At 46.8% G+C, this 22224-nt stretch overlaps 1 protein-coding gene across 20 annotated transcripts in view; it reads left to right on the forward strand.

The window, feature by feature from the left end:
* PLCG2 (phospholipase C gamma 2) overlaps positions 1 to 22224 on the forward strand; it is a 178017-nt gene that overhangs the window by 143483 nt on the left and 12310 nt on the right. For all 20 annotated transcript variants that reach the window (XM_055299698.2, XM_063612482.1, XM_063612481.1 and 17 more), the window contains 9 exons: positions 60 to 169; positions 3544 to 3640; positions 5037 to 5103; positions 7944 to 8101; positions 10866 to 10968; positions 12646 to 12855; positions 14242 to 14387; positions 15276 to 15390; positions 16363 to 16530. In XM_055299698.2, coding sequence (XP_055155673.1) covers positions 60 to 169; positions 3544 to 3640; positions 5037 to 5103; positions 7944 to 8101; positions 10866 to 10968; positions 12646 to 12855; positions 14242 to 14387; positions 15276 to 15390; positions 16363 to 16530 — 1174 coding nt within the window. The remainder of the gene's footprint in view (positions 1 to 59; positions 170 to 3543; positions 3641 to 5036; positions 5104 to 7943; positions 8102 to 10865; positions 10969 to 12645; positions 12856 to 14241; positions 14388 to 15275; positions 15391 to 16362; positions 16531 to 22224) is intronic.

Consider the following 22224-nt stretch of genomic DNA (forward strand, 5'->3'; position numbering starts at 1 on the left):
GCCGCCTCCCTCCCCTACTGTCCCTGGCCTGACCTTTTCCTTCTTGTTTTCCCTGAAAGCCTCAGAGAACGGTGAAGGCTCTGTATGACTACAAAGCCAAGCGAAGCGATGAGCTGAGCTTCTGCCGTGGCGCCCTCATCCACAATGTCTCCAAGGAGCCCGGGGGCTGGTAAGGCTGAGTAGAGGCTGGGCTGCTTGGCAGGGGGGCTTGACGTGTCCCTTCTTGGTGATAAGACTCAGGTGCTGGCCAAGTCTGACCCCCTTTGTCTGTCATCCTGGGCTGGCTTTGACCTCTTGTGTTAAGTCCCTTTTTAGGAAGGTGGCTTGGTGCATGCTCTATTTGAGAAAACGGATAAACGACAATATTAACAGTTATCAACATATATCATATATTGTATGTTATTATAATTACAACAGCAGCCACCATTTATTGAAGTCTAAGTGGCAAGCAGTCTGCTAATTGCTTTCATGCATTGTCTAACCAAATCTTCAACCAAATCTTCATTACTCCCTGTGACAAAAGATGCAGCGAATGAGACTTTCCAAGTCACACAAATAAATACTAAATACTAAATAGTGCAGGCGCTTTCCAATACACCAGACTGTGTGTTATTTCCAATTCAAATTCTTACACTATTCCGTAGTCCCGTGCTGAATGCAATGGCCACATCCTGAATTGAAGACAATACGTTTTTCGTGCAAAGGTACCTGGGTGTGCTAGGGTTTAGTTACCACTTCGCTTTTTAACCTTGGAAGAACAATTCACTGCCCACCGATAGGTTTCTGGGCAAGTGGTTTTGTCGGGTGACTTCTGTCTGAGAGCAATAAGAACTTGCTCATAATAGTGAACACTGGTTGAAGCACCTCATAGACTGGCGTTTCTGCCTCCCACAAGATAACCAGAGCTGGCTTAGAGATCTGAATAGGAGCATGCATGGAGTGCTTGTATGTGTCAAGCACTGTTTTAAGCACATTTGAAATAACTCAATTAATCTACATGATGACTGTAAAAGGTTGGTTCTGTTGTTACCTGCATTTTACAGATGAGGAAACTGAAGCGCAGTCACTTGCCCAGGGCCACATAGCCGGCTGAGATTTGAACCGCCAGGCCTTCTGACTCCAGAGCTTACACTCTTAACTCCATTCATCTGCTAAGTCCTTCCCTGTCCTCTTGCAAGATGCCTTAATCCAGGGATTATCAAACTTTTCCTTAAAATCAGGAGAACCTCATTGCAAACCAATTCATACCTAGATTCCACAGAATCAAAGATGCAGCCGAGTTATCCATTAAGCTGGAGTGAGGGCATAGACTTGCCCTGTTTGGCCTCCTTGCTGACATTGCTTTCCCTACTGCAGCCCCTGATGCTTCCCCTTGGAGGCTCCCAGACCCAGTTTGGCAACCACAGTGTTGTCCGTCTGCTTCTCCCAGTTCAGAGGCTTGGCTTTGCCAAAGTCCCTCCACTCGAAGTGGCACAGAGTTGAGGTCTCTTCCAGGCACACTGGCGTTCCCTCGTTGTGCTCCTGTCCCTGCCTTGGTCAACATCCTGGTGCTCACTGGGTGGGTGACTAACATTTTTGGAGTTGTGGCTGGAGCCCAGGTGACTACTCCAAATCACAGTTTTCCATTCTGTGTGAGACGGCTTCATGCCTTTCTATGCCTCTGATCTAGCAGCTGTGGTCATTTATTTCTCTGATGGCAGTAGTGCTACCTAGGGGGCCGCCTGTGTGAAATGGCCTTTTTTGCATACTTCCAAACTGGTTCCCCTGTAGCTAGGGGACCAAACAATTATTGTCTGAACCAAGATGCTCCTGAGAGTGAAGAGAATGTAAAGTGCTCAGTCCTGGACAGATGGTATATATGATCGCCGTAAATACAGCCAGCCCTTGCCAGAAGTGGGTCTGGAGAAATGGTGCAGAGGACGTGAAAAGGGCTTACAACCCGCAGTCCTGTGTCTCTGCTAGGTGAATTGGTAGCATCAGTCCTCACTGTGCTTATTCAGACCAAAAAATTGTTAAGTTCTTCCCACCACCACGGAGCACAGACTTGACTAAGATCCAGAAAGGTCAGCCGGGTGCAGTGACTCATGCCTGGAATCCCAGCACTTTGGGAGGCTGAGGCGGGCGGATCACTTGAGGTCAGGAGTTTGAGAGCAGCCTGGCCAATATGGTAAAACCCGGTCTCTACCAAAAATACAAAAATTAGCCAGGCGTGGTAGCCCATGCCATAATCCCAGCTACTGGGGGGGGGCTGAGGCAGGAGAATTGCTTGTACCCGGGAGGCGAAGGTTGCAGTGAGCTGAGATCATGCCATGCACTGCAGCCTTGGGGACAGAGTGAGACTCTGTCTTAAAAAAAAAAAAAAAAATCCAGAAAGATCTTATATAGTGGGGAAGACAGATGTATAATTATACATTAAGTATAAGATGTGGCTGCTCAGATGACTGTGGGGACAGGATGCCAGGGGACCACAGAGGAAGAGTGCTCAGCCTAGGGGGCAGTCAGGGAAGACTCCGTGGGAGAGGAAATGGCCAAGCCAAGTCTTAAATTAGTGGGGGAAGTTGGGTACTAAGGGCATGGGCCCAGGCATGGAAGCTAGGCAGCGTGGCAGGGGCATGATAGGGACGACGGGCCATCTGGAGACAATGTCATGGATAGTTAGGAGGTGATGTCTGGGAGTCCTGGGGTCAGACTGTGTGGGGCCGTGGCTGTCATGTTGAAGAGTCTGGCCTGGATTCCGGAGGCCCTAGGGAGCCATCATGTGGCGTGGTCAGAGGTGCATTTTGGAGAGTCCCTGGCTGCGGAAAATGGCTCAAGAGATGGACAGGTTGAAGGAGGGGGTTTGCGTGTCTGGGCACGGACTTGCTGGGAGGAATCTTAGAGGTGCTCACCATCTGGTGGGGCCCAGGAACATTCATAGATGGATTATGTCCCGTGTTATTAGTGCTGTTATAAAGATAGGGAACAGTGTTTTAGCTGAATTAATAATAAGAGCTAACACTATTGAGTATTTACTGTGTACTAGGTAGGCACTGTCCCAAGCACTCAGCTTATGTGAATTTAGAGTCCTAATAAAACCCTTTGAGGAAAGCACTCGTGTTTACCCATTTTTCAGATGGAGAGTCAGAGGCACAGAAAGCCTCCACAGTCAGTGGTAGAGCTGGAATTTAATTCCAGCCTGTCTGCCTCCAGAACCACCTTCTCTCTAAATTCACAATCTCCCTGAAATAGGGATGAACCTTTGTCTTGTATGGTCTCTGACTTCCACGTAAAGCATGGAAACTTTTGACTTGTGATCTTTGATTAAACATTAAGATCATGTGATGAGGAGTAAAATCAGCCCCCAGTAACTCATTAGTAATTAAAAAATAAAAAGACAGCAGTTGCCTTTGAGATGCTCCATTGTCACAGAGAGTGACACTGGTCACTTGGCCACTTGCTGCGTGTCCCCATCAGAATTGAGCCAGCAGCTGGGTGCAAATAAGCAGTAGTGGGTAATTCATGCCACCTGGTGACAGCCCCCACATGTCCTCTCTTCTTATCCAGGTGGAAAGGAGACTATGGAACCAGGATCCAGCAGTACTTCCCATCCAACTACGTCGAGGACATTTCAACTGCAGATGTCGAGGAGCTAGAAAAGCAGGTGAGTCCCCTTCTTTGATCCTCTTACTGGAAGAAGGGATCTGCAGGTCCAGTTTCTCAGGGAGCTTTGCCATCTCAGTGGGTGAATTTTTCCATGTGTTGCTTGTGGTCTCTGTGAGCTCTGGATCAGGGAAGACACAGTGACAGGGAGATTGAGATTGAGTTGTTGTGGGTGACTTGCCGTGACATGCTGGCTGTGTTTTAATCAGGTTGTGATGGGCTTGGAAGGATTTGAATATGCAGGAGAATTCCTACTGGAGTAAAAGTGACCAAATGGGGAATTTGTCCTTTGCTTAAGCAATTTGCAGATGAAACACATTTATGTTGGACAGCCAGACATTGAGAACGTGCTTGGGGTGAGTAAGCAAGTGGGCCTAACCAGAAGGTGAGATGAGGCCTTCCTGGTGACTTTACAAACCTGGTGGTTGTTCCCTCGCCACCTCTTGTTTAGAGAGCATCCGCTTTCAGTAGAGAGCAGCCACTTTCAGCGTGCTGGTGCTCCACCAAGGATGACATCTTTGTAATGAGGACTTTAAGATCCCGTTAGAGCCCCAGGTGTTTATTTTCTAAGGGAGGTAGGGCAATCTGGGAAGGCTTCCTGGAGGAAAGAGTATTTGACCCTTAAAAGTCAAGTTAGAGTTCAACAGCAAGAGACTGGCAGAAGGGAGTTCCAAGTGGGAGGTACAGTCTAAGCAAAGGTGTGGCAGTGGGAATGTGGTTGTGTTCCGTGTGCTTGGGCTGAGGCAGAGACTTGAAGCCCTTGCTGCGTCTGTACTGAGTTGCCCTTACCTGTACATCAGCATTTGCCTGGTGCAGGGGGTGGGGGTTGGGGTGGTGCAGGCAATGCGTGGATGCCTGGTTCTACCACCTCTCCTAAGCCCAGGATATTCTTCATCTTAGCCAGACCCTGGGATGGTTCGAGTGTGCAACAGGAGGCAGAGCTGGAAAGGGTGATGGGGGCTCTGAAAGTCTTAAAAGCCAGGTCATAGAGCATGGGTGTTGCTTCCACAGGACATGGGGAGCCACAGAAGGTTCTTGAGCTGGGCTTTAGTAGGCAAAATAGTCTCATTTTCTAATAAGGTCAGATAAATGGTCTAGGATGTGTTTTGAAACCAGATCTGAGGAAGCTTTATGAAACCTGTTCTAGAATTCACAAGGCACATTTTTACGGATTGGAAAATGAAACTGCGAACCTCCCGGCACCCTCTCCCCGCCAGGTCCCTATCAGCTCCATGCTTCATTATTTAGCTCTCTCCCCATGGACGTATCTGGTAATGAAAATGCATTTTAAACAGTTCCACAGGCAGTGTCTCTGCTAAACAGTGTGCTTTGGAAACGGATTGTCTTTTTATTATTCCCGTTACAACTAACATGGGTTATGTCTTGTTTCTTCACAGATTATTGAAGACAATCCCTTAGGGTCTCTTTGCAGAGGAATATTGGACCTCAATACCTATAACGTTGGTATGTGCACACATCATCTTAGCCTGGATTTCCACCCCTATCCCCCATGGGCTGACCTCAGCCCCGCCCTACACAGGGAGGTGGCTGACACAGGGTCCTGTCTTGAATGCCCGCTCTTCCCCGGCTGAAGCTGAGTATTTAGGTCAGGCTGGTCAGTGAGTATGATGCTATGTCTGCTATTAATCTCTGCTAAAACTTAAGTGCTAAAACAGGGTCTGGTACATAAGTGGTAGATGGTGGTTAGCGGATATTACTACCAACATCACTCTTATTAGTTCAGGATCCACCTGTGTTTCCCATGCATTGCGAAGGAAAGCTGAGCTGTCAGCCTGGCTGAAATGCAGCATGGAGTTGGGAGTCTCGGGTTCTAAGCCCAGCTCTGCCTCTCTGTCGCTAGGAGACCACAGGCCTTCCACTTCTCCTCTTTGAACCTCTGCTTCCTGGTTGCTCGGCTGGGGCCCAGGAAACCCAGCTTGCCCATGTTGACCGTGCTGCAAGGGGATGTGAAGGCATGGCCCCGAGGCCAGGCTTGTCCAGTTGTGGCTGGGGTCTGATGTGCGCTGGGCTTCCTGGGTCTTGAGGCTGCCTGCTTTGAAGTGGGTGTGCTGCAACTCCCATGTGAAGGGACTCTGTAATAGGCCTCCTTGTTCTGGGCAGCCCGTGACCCTCCCTGGGCAGCCAGGGAGGACTCAGGTGACAGCAGCCCCAGGAACTTCCTGCTTCTGTTGCCAGTGCTCTGCTTTACACATTATTATCTTTTTGCGATAGAGTCTCGCCCTGTCCCCCAGGCTGGAGTGCAGTGGCATGATCTTGGCTCACTGCAACCTCTGCCTCCTGGATTCAAGTGATTCTCCTGCCTCGGCCTCCTCAGTAGCTGGGACTACAGGCATGTGCCACCGCATCTGGCTAATTTTTGTATTTTTAGTAGAGATAGGGTTTTGCCATGTTGGCCAGGCTGGTCTCAAACTGCTGACGTCAAGTGATCTGCCTGCCTTAGCCTCCCAAAGTGCTGGGATTACTGGCACCATGCCCAGCTTACTTTCCACATTTATTTCCTGCTTCTTTTCCTTTACGATGATCCAGCATGATAGGTAGGAGAGGGATTCTTTGCTCCCACTACCAGATGAGAAAATCAAGGTCCTAAGTGAGCACCACACGTGCTGAGGTCCTGTGGGCAGGGGGTGCGGGATCCCTGCGTCCACTTCTGGTGCTCTTTGTATCATCTTCCCCCATCCCTGGATTTGCAGAGCAGAGGCACATGGCTCAGTGGTTCTGAGTAGAAATCTTGGAGTCAGGTTTGAACTGAGCCTCAGTTTTACTATTAGCTGTATGACCTTCCACATGTTACTTTCTCTTAATGAGCCTCAGTTTTGCCTCCTGTAAAATGGGCCTAGCAAAAGCAGGGTGCCTGTAGTCTCAGCTACCCAGGAGGCTGAGGTGGGTGGATCCCTTGAGCCCCAAGAGTTTGAGACCAGCCTGGATAATGTAGCAAGACCTCAAAATCTTAAAAAAAAAATAAAATAAAGATGCAGTACATGTAATCTGCTTAGAATATTGCCTGGTATATAAGAGCTCAGAAATCTTAGCTACTAATATTATTTGGCAGATAAGCTTCCCTGTCATAATCTTTTCTTCTCTGTAAGATCCTTTCTCTGTGTCTAGAGAACCCACGCCACATTTATCTCCTAGTTTCTAGTGACTCCTTGGTGTTTTTGGCTCATGGCTGCATTTTTCAATCTCCACATTTCCTGCACATGGCTTTCTCCCTTGTGTCTGCATCTGTTTTTAAAGCCATTTAGCTGGGTGTGGTGGCTCATTCCTGTAATCCCAGCACTTTGGGAGGCCAAGGTGAGTGGATCGCTTGAGTTCAGGAGTTTGAGACCAGCCCTGGGCAACATGGCGAAACCCCTCTGTACAAAAAATAGAAAAATTAGCCAGGCTTGGTGGTGTGCACCTGTGGTCTCACAGCTACTTGGGAGGCTGAGGTGGGAGGATCGCATGAGCTTGGGAGGTGGAGGCTGCAGTGAGCCAAGATAGCACCACTGCACTTCAGCCTGGGTGACAGAGTGCCACCCTGTCTCAAAAAAAAAAAAAAAAAGCCATTTAAATTATTGATTCTTTATATATAAAAGATTATATGTAACAACATAGAAAATTATGCACAATATGCTAAGTGAAACAATCAGTTCATAAAATTTTATGTATGGTATGTAAACATTTTGTAAAAATGCCAGGTGGTTAGCTATATTTTAAATCTTTTTAAAATGAACGTGTATTGCTTTAGTAATTTGTAAAAAATATTTATGATGAGTGCAGAAAGCATTTTCTAATTGGTCAAAAAGATATTCAATGTTTCTTTTGATCAAGATGAACACAAGTCTATAACTAAACTGGACAAGAGGGTGTTTTTTTCAGGTTCTCTCATGCATTTTAATGTTTTTTTTTTTTTTTTTTTTTTTCCTGCATCTTAAGTGTCCCTCTCCTTTCTCTTATAAGTATACTCATACTTGTTGGATGTTGGAATTGCCCTAAATCCCGGATGATCTTATTTTGAGATCCTTAACCTAAGTATATCTGCAGCGACCCTGTAAGGTCCCATTCACAGGTAATGGTGACCTGACACATCTTTCTGGAGGACACTACTGAATCCACGGCATCCCTTGAGCAGTCATGTGTGACGTGTACTTACCCTGATGGAAAGTAGACGTCCCCATCAGTGCTAACCGTGGTCATAGCAGTGGCTGTTGGTCCATGAGAGAAACGGCTCAGGCAGGGTGCAATCTGGTCTTTGTGGCCCTCCAGTAGGCTGATTGGGACATTTCTTATTCTCTTCCCCCAAGTGAAAGCCCCTCAGGGAAAAAACCAGAAGCCCTTTGTCTTTATCCTGGAGCCCAAGAAGCAGGGCGATCCTCCGGTGGAGTTTGCCACAGACAGGGTGGAGGAGCTCTTTGAGTGGTTTCAGAGCATCCGAGAGATCACCTGGAAGATTGACACCAAGGTAGGCACCTGCTCACCCGGGTGGAGGTGGGCCTGGCATTCTAAGGGCTCTGGCGCTCAGTTGAGACTGTGGGTGGGTCCAGGCAGCGGGATGAGCAGGCCCAGGTGCTACTCAGAATTCAGGAAGGAGACAAAGTGGGTTCAGACAACTGGAGCACCTCTTGTTAGAGAGAGGCAGGGATAGTGGAGGTGCCCTGGGAAGGTGGGTCTGGTTGTCTGGTTCGAACCCTCAGAAGGCTGAGTGCCTGCAGCAACACTCAATGATGATGTCTGTGTTGCCCTACATATCTTACCAAAGAAGTTACTGCCTTCCTCATTTTGAATATTTTGTTTCTAAGTGTCTTATAAAGCAGTCTGGATCCTCCCCACAGAAAATGTTCACTGAGCTCACCTGCCTGGACTTAGAATGGGCCCTGGGAACACAGCAAATCAGCGAGACCCGGTTCTTTCCGGTGGAGGAACTTCCCCTCTAGATGGGAATGACCTTTGCAGGGCTGTCCTACCTGAAGTACTAGTCTCTGGCTGGAAGTGTTTTGGGAAGGTGTGAGCTTCTGGATAAGAACAGGAAGTCTGGAATTGGGCAGACTGGAGTTTGCATCCTGGCAGGGCTGGACTCTGGGCAAGTAACCACGCTTCTCTGGGCCTCAGTTTCCTTGTCTGCAAAATGAGAAGTCAAATTCCTAACTCACAAGTACTTAATCACTGCCTTGTCATTATACCAGAGCGACATGGGAAACTGCCACCCTGTCTTCGATGATGCAGTAAGGGCTGTCTGTTCTTGTGGTTGCAGAACTGGAAGGAAATTGTAGGGTTTCCCATGGACCTATTTGTTTCTAAGGTAGAACTTGACCCAAAGGGCTGATTAAAGCCTTCCTGGGGGCCTCTTGTGCCCTGACTGCTGGCTAGAGTCAGTGAGTCTCTTCTCCAAGATAGTCACCCACCAGTGGCCAGGTCATTTTTCTCCCCTTGGGAGGGCCTCACATCTTGGCCAGTCCCTGGTCACGAGGGGATCCTTGACTCACTCAACTCTTCTGCAGGGAAGTGTCCTCTTTAGGAGACTTGGCAGAGGGGACCGGTCCATGGGTGCCCTCGCTGGTGGGGCATCGTCTTTCTCTGACCCAGGAACTCCTGGGGGCCTTCCCTAGGGCTCCTAATTCTTCCCATGGCTTTTCACACCACCAGCCATGGGGGAGGAACCATGAGCTTGCAGCCAGCTGTGCTGTCCTTCTGGCTTTCCCAGTGAAACCATCTCTTCTGCCCTCCAGTGTCTCTGATGCCACAGTACAGCTCTGAGGCTCAGGGGGGTGCCATGACCCTGAGGTTTATTTGAAAAATCTCCAAATAGTGCATTCCAGCTCTATTTTGCTTAATGTGGAAAAGTGTTATTTCCCTGGAAGGCTCTGTCTTCTCCCCTGCCTCACACCTCCTGTCCTGCGGCATGAAGGTTTCCGAAATGAAGCTGAGCTGTTCAAGGCTGCTGCTGGCGGCCTTTGGTCTACATTCCTCCCTAACTAACTGGTTTTTATATTTACTGAGATTTCATGAGAATGATTTTTAAAGTCCTATTGTTACGTCTGAGGGGTAAAAAAAAACTGGGACAGTAGAGTTGACAGAGTTCCCGCACTGGGCACAGCTACCCCTTTTGGGGAGCTGGTGTTGGGGAGCAAAGGAAGAAGGCCTCATCCCACTCATGGGAAACCAGCAGCGGATAAACTCTCTGCTCACTGCCAGGACCTCTGCCTGTCCCTAAGTGCCCGCATTGTTACACGGTCTGTAGCCACCTCGTTGATAGCAGAGGGCAGTCACAATATCCTTCTAGTTAGTGGGTTTCCAGAGCTTCACCAACTGTATTGTGACTTCCCATTCTGAGATGGCCTGAGGGGTGACAGCTGCAGGCCTGGAGAGTAACTGTCATGCATTTTTTTTTTTTTTTGAGACAGAGTCTCACTCTGTTGCCCAGGCTAACTTCTCTGTTAAATGGAGATAATTCTTCCTGTCAGGGTGTGGATTGACTTAGGTAATATCCATCAAGTGCTTAGCCTGTGACACCTAGAGCTAAGCACCCCCCAAACAGTGACCATTATTATCTAAATATTCTCTCAAGGTCCCCCCTTGGCCAATAAAAGTCTGATAGAATTTGGGGAGGCCCAACAACGTTGCCTGCTTTGGGGTGAAGTGAGAAGCTCATCCTTACATGCAAAGAGTTAGATTTGATGGTGGGTCTTCTGAAGGGAGGTACCTCTTGAGTCCATGGCACATGGCCTGGGCACTGAGTAGTGGTCCCCTTGGACAGAGCCCTGATGGGCAGTCAGAGCTGGGGAGCAGGTGTGCAGGTTTTGAGGGTGCAGGGGATAGTTATGACAAGGATGCTGGGGTCCACAGAGCCCATGAGGATTTGAAGAACTAGATTTTGAGACACTCTAACAGTGTGGCTTTAGGGGAGGGGACAGGAGGCAGAGTTAAGGACAGAGGGGTGGTGACAGAGAAGAGCCCCCTTCCATCCTGACGTCAGCTATATTTGAGGGCTGTGGCCAGGATTGAGCTGGACACCAAAACCTCGTGGAAACAGCTTCGTCAAGAATTTTCACAGTAAGAGGAAGAAACGAGAGGGGCAGGGTTGACTTCAGGAAAGGAAAACATTCAACCATATTAAAGATCCGAGTGTGCAAGAAAGCAAAGTGGGGATGGAGGAGGAAAAATGCAGGGCGAGGTGGGAAGATGGGGTTTCTCAGGGGCGGGCACTAAAGACGGTGAACTCCAAACAGGAGAACAACATGAAGTACTGGGAGAAGAACCAGTCCATCGCCATCGAGCTCTCTGACCTGGTTGTCTACTGCAAACCAACCAGCAAAACCAAGGACAACTTAGGTAACATCTTTCCCAAGAATCTGCCCTATAACTGCAATGAAAACTTACTTCCTTTTGAATCTGATATTTTCAGAGAGGGCAGAGTGAGTGCATTCTCCTGTTCTTAACTGTCCCGGTAGATGGCCTCACCTTGGGTTTGTCCTCCGAGTGAGGGAGCTGGTGGAAGCAGCTTTTTTGGTGTATTAGTCCATTTTCATGCTGCTGATACCCACATACCGAAGACTGAGTAATTTATAAGGAAAAAGAGGTTTAATGGACTCACAGTTCCACGTGGCTGAGGAGGCCTCACAATTATGGCAGAAGGTGAAAGGCACGTTTTATATGGCAGCAGACGAGAGAGAATGAGAACCAAGTGAAAGGGGAAACCCTTATAAAACCATCAGATCTTGTGAAACTTATTCAGTACAACAACAGTACAGGGGAAACCAACGCCATGATTCAATTATCTCCCACCGGGTCCCTCCCAGAACACGTGGGAATTATGGGAGCTACAATTCAATGTGAGATTTGGGTGGGGACACAGCCAAACCATATCACCCACTTAAGTGGGTGGATTTAGTTCTTACTGCCATTACCACAAACTTGGTGGCTGAAAACAACATTTATTCTTGCACAGTCCTGGAGGCCAGAGTCTGAAATCAGTATCGTAAGGTCAACGTCAGGGTGTCAGCAGGGCTGTGCTCCCTCCAGAGGGGAAACCCATTCCCTTCTTCCAGTTTCTGGGGGCTGCTGGCATTCCTTGGCCTTCTCGTCTTCTGGTTCCCTGTTATAAGGACCCTTGTGATGCATTAGTTCCACCTGGATATTCCAGGCTACGCCTCCCATTTCAAGCTCCTTAATCACACCTGCAAAGTCTGTTCTGCCATATAAAGTGACATGCACAGGCTCCAGATATTAGGGCCTGGACATCTTTGGGGGCCATTAAAAAAAAAAAAAAGGACCTTCTACCAAATTCTCCAGATAGCAAGCTTTTTGAAGATGCTGTATGCATTTTTTTCTTTGGGTGTTTTGAGCTGCTTCCGTATCTTTCATCTTAGAACAGAAGACCAGCCAGACAGTAGTAGACCCCTCAGTTAACTTCCTGGAAGGCCAGTGCCTAGGAACCTCTACCTTCAGGGACTTAGCAGGCTCAGCATGTTGACTGCCTGGCTATCCCACCACAGCTGGATGGGAGGGAATGAAGATGAAGCCTGTCCCCTTCCCTCTCCTCCTATTCTCTCTTCCCTGCACACGCACCCACATCGCAACTCTACCTGTGGGCAGTGGCAGGTGATTCTCAGTTTGTTCATCTTGTGTCTGTGGTCTTTCTGGATCTTCCCCTCCCAAGATCTTCTCTTACCTAAAACCATTCCCATTCTCCCTCTTCTATAACTGTACCACTTTTGTGTTTTCTTGTTCAAGGATGGTGATAGTTTAAAAAAAAAAAAAAGTAAATTACAATAATTCTAGACTAAAAGGCGGTGGGAAAACTAGGCCCCTTTTTAATACATGGAACCCCCAGAGGGCAAGACTCCACAGTGATACCAATTGGGACAATATTGTCAGAACCCCTTGAATGTCAAAGAGGGAGATTCCTGGTTTCCTTTTATAATCTGAGCATCCGGCTATTGCAGCAAACATTAAGAAAATGCACAGATGAGACACAGAAGTACTGATGACCTTTTTCTCTGTGTGCAGAAAATCCTGACTTCCGAGAAATCCGCTCCTTTGTGGAGACAAAGGCTGACAGCATCATCAGACAGAAGCCCGTCGACCTCCTGAAGTACAATCAAAAGGGCCTGACTCGCGTCTACCCAAAGGGACAAAGAGTTGACTCTTCAAACTACGACCCCTTCCGCCTCTGGCTGTGCGGTTCTCAGATGGTGGCACTCAATTTCCAGACAGCAGGTAAAGGCCGACTGAAGGTAGTCTCTTCCCTGCAAGGTGGTGGTGGCAATCACTCCAGGCCGAGTCACCTTGGGTCAGCGATGCCATGTGGTGTCCAAGAACGAGTGATTTGTCCGAGGGACTGCACGGTTCAGCAGAGTAATGGTTAGTATGAGGTCCAGCAGCTGAATGGAGGGATGAGAGGACCGGAGGGTGCTTGGCTTAGGCAGGCTTCGTGATTGTAAGTGACAGAGGCTGAGTTAGTCTGGCTTAGGAGAAAAAGAAAATGCATTAGTTTATGTAATTAAAGCAGCTTTGGAGCTCTCTTCTCCAGGCCTGTTGCTGTGTGAGGGCTTTCTGCTCAGACTTTCTTCCAGAGACATTTACATGCTGGCATAACTAACATACACAAACTTCTGGACACAAAGTGGTTGCATAAATCATGGGGCTTTGTGCTTTTGTTGTTGTTATTTAAAACCTCTTTCGGGGGATCTATTCATCAGTAGCCTCCTTTACATTCTTTTTATAGCCGCATCGGATTCCATAGAATGGAACAATCATTTATTTAACAAGTCCCCGTGATGGCACATGTAGGTATTCCCCATTATTTGCTGTCACAGACAGCACTGCCTTCTGTACCCTGACGTGAGTGTCATTCCACAGATGTAGGAACATGTCTATGGGACAGAATTCTCAGACAGGCAGGGTGGGTCAAACAGCACTTGCTTTTGATCAACTTTGCCCTGAAGAAAACCACTGAAGACATGCCTGCAGGTGTGCCTGAGCTAAGCCACGCTACCAAACTGCCCTCCATAGAGATCGTGGGCAGGGATGCAAACAGGTGGAGGTTGGAGTACGCTCTTTTGGTATAACTTCACTGAGTTTTGTTGAACTTTTTGCCGTTTGCACAACTGAGAGGTGAAAACTGATACATCGTCATCCATTAGAGCTTCTTCTTGTAAGGGACATTAACCAGTTTTTCCCTTATTTAGGGAGCAATGGCATTTTATTTTCTGCAAACTATTTGTGCTTCTTACCCGATGTATCTACTGCACTAGGTGTTTATAGCATAGATGTATCAAAAGTAAGAGGTTAAAAATTTATATTCACATATTTGTCATTTGAATTAAAATAGCCTACGCAATTTATTGCTACATACACACTTCTAGCAAGTTTGAATGTTTTCTTTTATGATTCGGGATTTGGTGACACACTTGGAAAGGTGTTCCCCAGTCTGGGAGTTTGTTGTCTAGAAACCCTGTATTTTCTTTGAGTGAGATACCTATTTGAACAGGTGCCCCACATTAATTTGGGGAAAAGGTGTAATTCATTCCCCACCTAGGAACTCCTGGCCTAGGAGGTCAGCATGCTCATGCCTGACTTACACGTGTTCACTTTCCTTCCCAGATAAGTACATGCAGATGAATCACGCGTTGTTTTCTCTCAATGGGCGCACGGGCTACGTTCTGCAGCCTGAGAGCATGAGGACAGAGAAATATGACCCGATGCCACCCGAGTCCCAGAGGAAGATCCTGATGACGCTGACGGTCAAGGTAAAGCCAGCCCTGCCTTCCTGCCAGGGGAGCCAGCTGCCCTCCCTGGGGGCTGGGCCGATGCTGTCTTGAGAGCAGGGAACCCGTGTCTAGGGAGGCTTGTTGTCTTGTTTAAACGATCCCCATTCAGGCAGTGTTTGAGGATTGATCTGTCTTACAGTACACTCCAGGGTCGTTCTGGGAGAAGAGGGAAGGGAGGGGAAACCTCCTCAAACCCACTTGACCTTGTCCCCTGTGGGGGTGTGAGGTATGACCCTGTCTTTCTGGGATCCTGGTGAGGTCACCTCTGGCCAGAAAGAGAAAGAAAACGTGGGAAACAGCCATTTGGTCTTAATGGAGAAGTTTTTTCCGATTGCAGGGCTTTGTAAAATTCATCTGACTTTCAGAGAAAGTGTTGTTACTTTGTAAGAATTTTTGAAAAGTAGAGAAATGAATTGCGTTTCTTGTAAGATTAAGAGCGGGCGGATTGTAGGGGGAAGCAGCATACGTAAACACAGGCCTTTAAATACACAGCAGTTACCAAAAGAATGCCACGCTGTTCCTCAGCCTTTCCTGGGGGTGTGGAAATGCAGTGATTAAGCTCTGCCTTGATTAGAGGCACCTATTTGGGCATGGATGTGTGCATTCATGAGCTCAGGTGAGTTTTACCTGTTGAGTCAGGTGGCATATGGGGCCGAGACCCAGCCTGATGCTGAGGAACTGTGGGATCTACCACAGTCCACCTTCATCCACTGCAGAAGGTTGCTCTGGCTTCTCCAGTGAATCTGGGTAAATTAGGGCTGGCATTGAACTCATCTAGTGTCACTCTAGAACCCAGCTGCAATCCATGCTAGGCTGCCTGTTGAGGACCCCAGGGGGGTTCCAATGCTTCCCCCTTTGGTGTCCCAGGTTCTCGGTGCTCGCCATCTCCCCAAACTTGGACGAAGTATTGCCTGTCCCTTTGTAGAGGTGGAGATCTGTGGAGCCGAGTATGACAACAACAAGTTCAAGACAACGGTTGTGAGTAAGTCAGTCGCCTTGGCCACTCTGCTTTTAAACTTCCGGCCAGTGAATCCTTTGTGGGAGTGCTCTTCGTGGGGGATTTTGCTATGCTCTTTAGTTGTCACAGGATTTTCTTTCCTTCCTCTTGCCCACGTGGCTCAGCTTGAGGAGGGGATACATACAAAAGGCCACTTTCTGAAATCCTTAGACTTTCCCCAGTGCTGTTTGCCTGCCTGTAACTCAAGTCTGGAATCCTAGGTGAGGCTTTGACACTAGGTTGGTCCTCTCTGTGCAACAGCCCAATCTGATTAATCTCCTGAGTCAAAGGCCAAGAGGCAGAGACACAGAGAGGGGGGTGAACCTACATGGCTGACCTGACCCAGAGGACCAGCCTAACCTGGGGGATCTTAGCCCCTAGAGGGCAGGAGGGACAAGAGGAATGCTTGCTCTTCCAGGAAAAACCAGGAGGGAACCGTGAATGGTGGGCCTTCTAAGGCACAGGATCCTTGCCCCTGGTAAAAAGTAACCCAGTGAACAACTCAGATGCTGACCAAGTAAACTGGCATTTATGGAGAGTGGCAGGATTGCTGCTTGCCTGCTCTGTGAGGCTGGGCTCTCCCCTGCCAGCTGTAGAACCCCCTGCTGGTGTATGTGTCTCCCAGGCTCTCTTCTCCCCTTTTTCTTTTCCAAAATCCACTCTCCTGCTCTGCAAACACCTCCCCCCTTCCCTTCTCCTTGATCCTGGGGCGGGGAGATGGGAGGTGGTCTCCTTCCTCTGCTCACCAAGGGACCAGCCTGCAACAGCAGCTTCCAGGATTGCTCAAGGTGGGGTTGGGGAGTGAAGATGATTATTCAGATTTTCTTAGATCTTGGCATAGATGCATATTTATTTACATGGTTGCTAAGGGGATTCACAGGTGAAGGATGCAGAGATTGTCATACCAGAAGGGGGCAGCTCCAACGTGGCCTCTAATGAGCTTTGATCTCCTTCCAGATGATAATGGCCTCAGCCCTATCTGGGCTCCAACACAGGAGAAGGTGACGTTTGAAATTTATGACCCAAACCTGGCATTTCTGCGCTTTGTGGTTTACGAAGAAGACATGTTCAGCGATCCCAACTTTCTCGCCCATGCCACTTACCCCATTAAAGCAATCAAATCAGGTAGGAGGCATTTTAATTAAGATGTTCAATTTGGGCTGGCATCGTACTTTGGATTGGCTGCTGGCTTCAAAAAGAAAGAAAAATCATTTTTCCTGGTTTGGATGGAATCACTGTAAAACCGATTGGGTGGCTTGGAGAGCTGGTGCACATACAGCCTGTCGTGTGGCCCACAGGTGGGAGGAAGTGGCTGACAGGGGAGGCTATGCCCCCTGAAGTGGGATGTTTACAAGCAAAATTGGATTGTTTGTTAGTGGACTGTCAACCTGGCAGTGCAGTTTGATTTCATTTTGAAATATTACACGCGGTTTGCTTCTCCCTAGCCAGGACTAAGTCTGGTTTGATCTCCCTCCTGCTCCCTGGCTGGCAGTGTGACAGGGTGGCATCTTGGGGGGGAGTTACAATCTCGAGAGTCCAACTCCCCAAACACTTCAGAATTCACCTTCTTCTTCAATAAAATTGGGTGGGTTAATATACTTCTTTGAATTGTTACAGTTTTCTTCCCTGCTGAAGAAAACACAAGACCCCTTCATGGTATAAGAAGGGTCATTTTGTATTTTTCTGCAACCAAGCCAAGCTGGGTCATACGACCAGCTCTTAAGAACCCTGTTGAACCCCAGATGACTGAGCCCCTCCTACAAGGCTGAGATAGATAGACACCTCCAGGTGAGGGGATTTGGGACCCTGCTGCTTCTAGAGCAAGTCATTTACAAAAACAAAAAAACTGGCTCTCCTTAGCTTCTATGTAGTTTCCCTAGTTTACTTTCCCACTGGATTTTAAGTATAATGTTTGACGAATAGGCCCTTGCTGGATGTTGAATTTTCCTTCTTCCTCTTCCTTTAGTATTTCTGATGCATGGTGCATGAGATCATAGATTCTTCTGGATTCCTCAAGAGGTCACTGTTCCCTTGTTTTCTGAGGATCATTTTTCAAGATGACTGTCATTTTAGTTACTTACATAAAAATACAGTCTTTTGATGTTGTTTGGAAACCTGGGGCTCAATGAAGAGCTGAATTGGGTCTTTTTTGTTTTCAGACATTCCCTCAACTTCCACCTTTCTTTGTATAATATCATAAACCTGACCATTTCTGCTACTGGGCAGGAGCCCAATTTCTGAGCAGCAGGCATGCTAGAAAATCCAGGTGCTTGCCGGGCACATTGGCTCACTCCTGTAATCCCAGCTACTTGGGAGGCTGAGGTTGCACCACTGCACTCCAGCCTGGGTGACAGAGCAAGACTCAAAAGAAAATGCAGGTTCCTGGACCCACCACAGGGTGCTGAGTCAGCCCAGGGTGGGGCCAAGGAATCTGCATCTTTAGGCAGCTCCCCAGATGATCCTTGGATGGCACTTTGACTAAACCAAACTATGTCAATGCTGCCTATCTTACCATTGAGGAAATGAATTCCTTAGCAAGTTAATAGATGAAACAAGACTTTGGGAAAATGTTTAAGCTTTCTGATTTTTTTTAGCACTCTAGAAATGTTCAATAATGAGTATTCATTTGTAAGAGGCCTGATATTTGGCAACCCTTCTGGGTTAACTCACCCACACTGTAAACTACCTTTTTTTTTTTTTTTTTTCATGGAGTCTTGCTCTGTCGCTCAGGCTGGAGTGCAGTGGGTGACCTTGGCTCACTGTAACCTCTGCCTAAGCCTCCTCGGTAGTTGGGACTGCAGGTGCACATACCACATCTGGCTAATTTTTGTATTTTTAGTAGAGATGGGGTTTTGCTATGTTGGTCTGAAAAAAAGTGATGGGATTAAAGGTGTGAGCCACTGTGCCTGACCTATAAACTACTTTAAACCCAGCACTGATCAGGGCTGTGATTCCTTAATTTGCTTCTTTTAGATTAGTCTAATAAGGCTTAGGAATGATATCAGTTCTTCTGCTGCAGGAAGTGTAGCTTTTGGTACACCTTTATGTTCCTAGCCTTGATGCTGTAACAGATTTCTTTTTATGGTAACTGCCTGCCAGTTCCTCTACTGGACTCATCCAGCAGAGAGGGGCAGCTGTGCTGAAACCCCTTGGTTACCCCGATGTCCTGTTGAAGGATGAGGGCCATGAGCCTCATAACCCCTCCCAGTGCCTTGCAGAGATGTCAGAGTTGATGATGAAACCTCCTTACCTTAATGGGCATCAAAGTGTGTCAATTCATCTGCAGAATGCAATGACTTAGCTTGGAGATTTAGCAAAAACAAAGGTCAAAACCTCAAGGGAGATTAAAAATGTGACCTCGTCCTCCCCCGACTGTGAGATACTCTCAGCAGGGACCTTTCCTCACTTCTTTCTACCTCCTAGCAGTGCCTGGCACATCCATATTCATGGGAGGAATGAAATAGAATGAACAGGAGGCATTGAGGGTCTTCCAAACTGAAAAAATAAACTTCACCCATTGTCATTAGAGATGCACTTAAGCTTTTAAACCAGCTGGAGCACAGGAAGGAAAGCAGCAGCCTTTATTGTGTTAGGTACCTTAAACTTTCTCTTTTACTCCTCACAGTAATCCTGTGAAAGGGGTTTTATCTTTGGTTTTAAAATTCTGAGCACTTCGAGGCCTAGAGACTATGACTTAACGTGCTCAAGGTCACACACCTGTAGGACCAGAGCTGAGATTCAAACCCAGGAATGTCTGATTTCGAGCCCTGTGTTCCCCTCTGCAGGCTGCCCTCTCACTGGGCGCTCAAAGCCAGAGCATTGATCTTACTTTAAAAGGTGTCTGTATTTCCCTTTCCCCAGTGAAATGACTAGAGACAAGAAGAAGAAAAACAATTCTGTTTTTTTTTTTTTTTTTTTTTTTTTTTAAACAAGGAGGGCTGCCCAGTGCATGAAAATGGGACTTGGGCAGTGAGAGAAGGTACACAGAGCTGGAGACAGCTGGTGATGGGGGCAGAGCTCATGTCTCCGATTTAAGAGGCACATGCCTAGTGTCAGATAGTACTGTCTGGCCTGGAACGAGTGCAGGGGCTACCTGATAGCCTCTCGGAACACCATAGAGCAAACAGTCATTCCAGTTCATTCTAACAGTCAATCAGCAGCTAGACTGTATTAGTCCATTCTCACACTGCCATAAAGACATACCTGAGACTGGGTAATTTATAAAGAAAAGAGGTTTGATTGGCTCACAGTTATGCAGGCTGTACAGGCTTTTGTTTCTGGGGAGGCCTCAGGAAATTTACAATCCTGGTAGAAGGGGAAACAAGCACATATTTACATGGCCAGCAGGAGCAAAAGAGAGCGAGTGAAGGGGGAGGTACTACACACTTTTAAACAACCCCATCTCGTGAGAACTCACTATCATGAGAACAGCAAGTGGGAAGTCCCCACCCATTATCCAGTCACCTCCCGCCAGGCCCCAGCTCCAACAGTGGGGATCATAATTCAACATGAGATTTGGGTGGGGACACAGAGCCAAACCATAACATAGACTTATTCCCCACTGTCCACAGATTAGCTCATTAGAGATGCAGAATCTCAGGCCTCACCCCAGACTTCCCAAGTCAGAATCTGCATTTTAACAAGATTCACAGATGATTCACATTTGCATTAATGTTGGCATATCACTGGCCTAGACTGCAAGAATTCTGAGAGTCTCTATCAAGGCAAAAAACAAACTAGCAACAAAAATCACCTTGTAGCGGTAGGGAGAAATAGATCAGAAAACTTCTTTACAGCAGTATGTTCAATGAGAGCAATGTCCCCAGAACCCTACCAGGAAATGAGTGGGTATAAAACATTCAGGTTTTATACCCCCTCAAACTGTCACTCACGTATAAAATCAAAGGATGGATGCTCTCAAACATGTACAGCTCAGGAATTCTGTGTCCCGTGGGCTCATTTTGAAGAGAACAAAAGAGGACAAATTTAGCCAATGAAGGCATCCACAGAGTTCAGTAAGATGATGAGCATCCAGCCATTAAAAAATATAAATTTGTACATTTCCTTATGTATAAAATTGTGTATCAGAAGAGGAACACTGTAAACTAATACTGAGCTCTGGGTGGTGAGATGCATGCTGGGGAAAGTATACTGATGTCTTTGTCACACTTTGAATTGCATACATAAATAAGATGGATTGATGGGTGGATAAATACATGACAAAACAAGTACAGTCGGCCCTCTGGATCTGTGGACTCAACCAACCAAGCTTGGGTTGAAAATACTTTTGAAAACATTATGTATCGAACATATACAGACTTTTTTCTTATTCCTTAATACAGTATAACAATTATTTACACTGTATTTATATTGTCTTGGGTATTAAGGTCATCTAGAGATAATTTAAAGGATATGGGAGGATGTGCATAGGTTATATGCAAATACTACACCACTGAATTAATTAATTATTTAGAGACAGGGTCTTCCCTCTGTCACTGAGGCTGAAATTCAGTATTGTCAGTATTGTGTGATCATAGCTCACGGCAGCCTCAGACTCCTGGTAGCTCACGGCAGCCTCAGACTCCTGGGCTCAAGCAATCCTCCTGCCTCAGTCTCCCTAGTAGCTGGGACTACAGGTGTGCATCACCGTGCCCAGCTAAATTTTTCATTTTATTGTGTTTTTTGTAGAGATGGGGTCTTGCTGTGTTGCCTAGGCTAGTCTTGAACTCCTGGCTTCAAGTGATCCTCCTGCCTTGCCCTCCCCAAGTGCTAGGATTGCAGGCATGAGCCACCATACTTGGCCAACTATGTCATTTAATGATTTTGGTATCTGGGGAAGTCCTGAATGAGTCCCCCATAGATATCAAGGGACAACTGTAGAGTAAAAGTTTCATACAATCTAGGTGGTGGGTATATACAAGTATTCCTTGTAATTTTTTTTTAGTGTTGCTGTATGTTTAAGAATTTTATATTAAAATGCCAGAAAAGTATAAGCCTCCCTTTGTGGGAGAATTATGGTTACAAAATGGAATGCAAATATTATATACCATGTCCATACAGAAATGATAATACACCTTAGGGGTGTAAAAGGTGAAATTGGGGAGAGAAAAGGAACAGGTTTGTGTAAGAATGCGACCTTCCTCTTCATAAGCAGTGGAAAGTAAGAGATTCAGTGGATATTGTTTGAAGGTGATAAATCAACTGAGAGTATAAAATGTTGCAAGAGAAATAAGCCCAAAATCTGAATGGTGGAAGGCACAGAGGAAACAGTGGGAGTGTCCTATTTTGGGCATTACTTGTCTTGGAGAATCAGTAGATATGATATAAATGTTTTCAAGACAAACTAGGACCACAGAAGCCATCTCTGAGATACAGTGCTAACTGGTAAGGCACTATCATTTGTGATTAAAAGCAACTCAAAGATATGCATAGGCAATCTTGGGAAAGATGCTGTTAACAATGGTTCCTTTTAGGACAGAGAGGAGGATTGGGTGGGAGTGACAGTTCTGTTTTAGCCCTGTGTTCTTTTATACTAAATTAAAACAAGCCAACAAACCAACCTTTGAGATGTTGCCTTAAACATTACTGAAGGAGGGTGGGAGAGATTCGGCTCCAACTTGCCCTACTTCAGCCCCAAATAAAAAGAAACATTGAAATGACTGTGAAACAAAGGTCCTAATTGTAAACAGGGAATGTCTTTAGGAGGAGGAAGATCAATACCGCTATGAACTACTAAGGGACAGAAAGATTTCCTCCCATTGGAAATCTTTAAAGATAAAACACACTCCCTGGTCCTGTGCTTTGTAAGGCTGTGAGTGG

The sequence above is a fragment of the Symphalangus syndactylus genome, chromosome 11 (assembly GCF_028878055.3).
Source record: "Symphalangus syndactylus isolate Jambi chromosome 11, NHGRI_mSymSyn1-v2.1_pri, whole genome shotgun sequence".
NCBI classification, from domain to species: Eukaryota; Metazoa; Chordata; class Mammalia; order Primates; family Hylobatidae; genus Symphalangus; species Symphalangus syndactylus.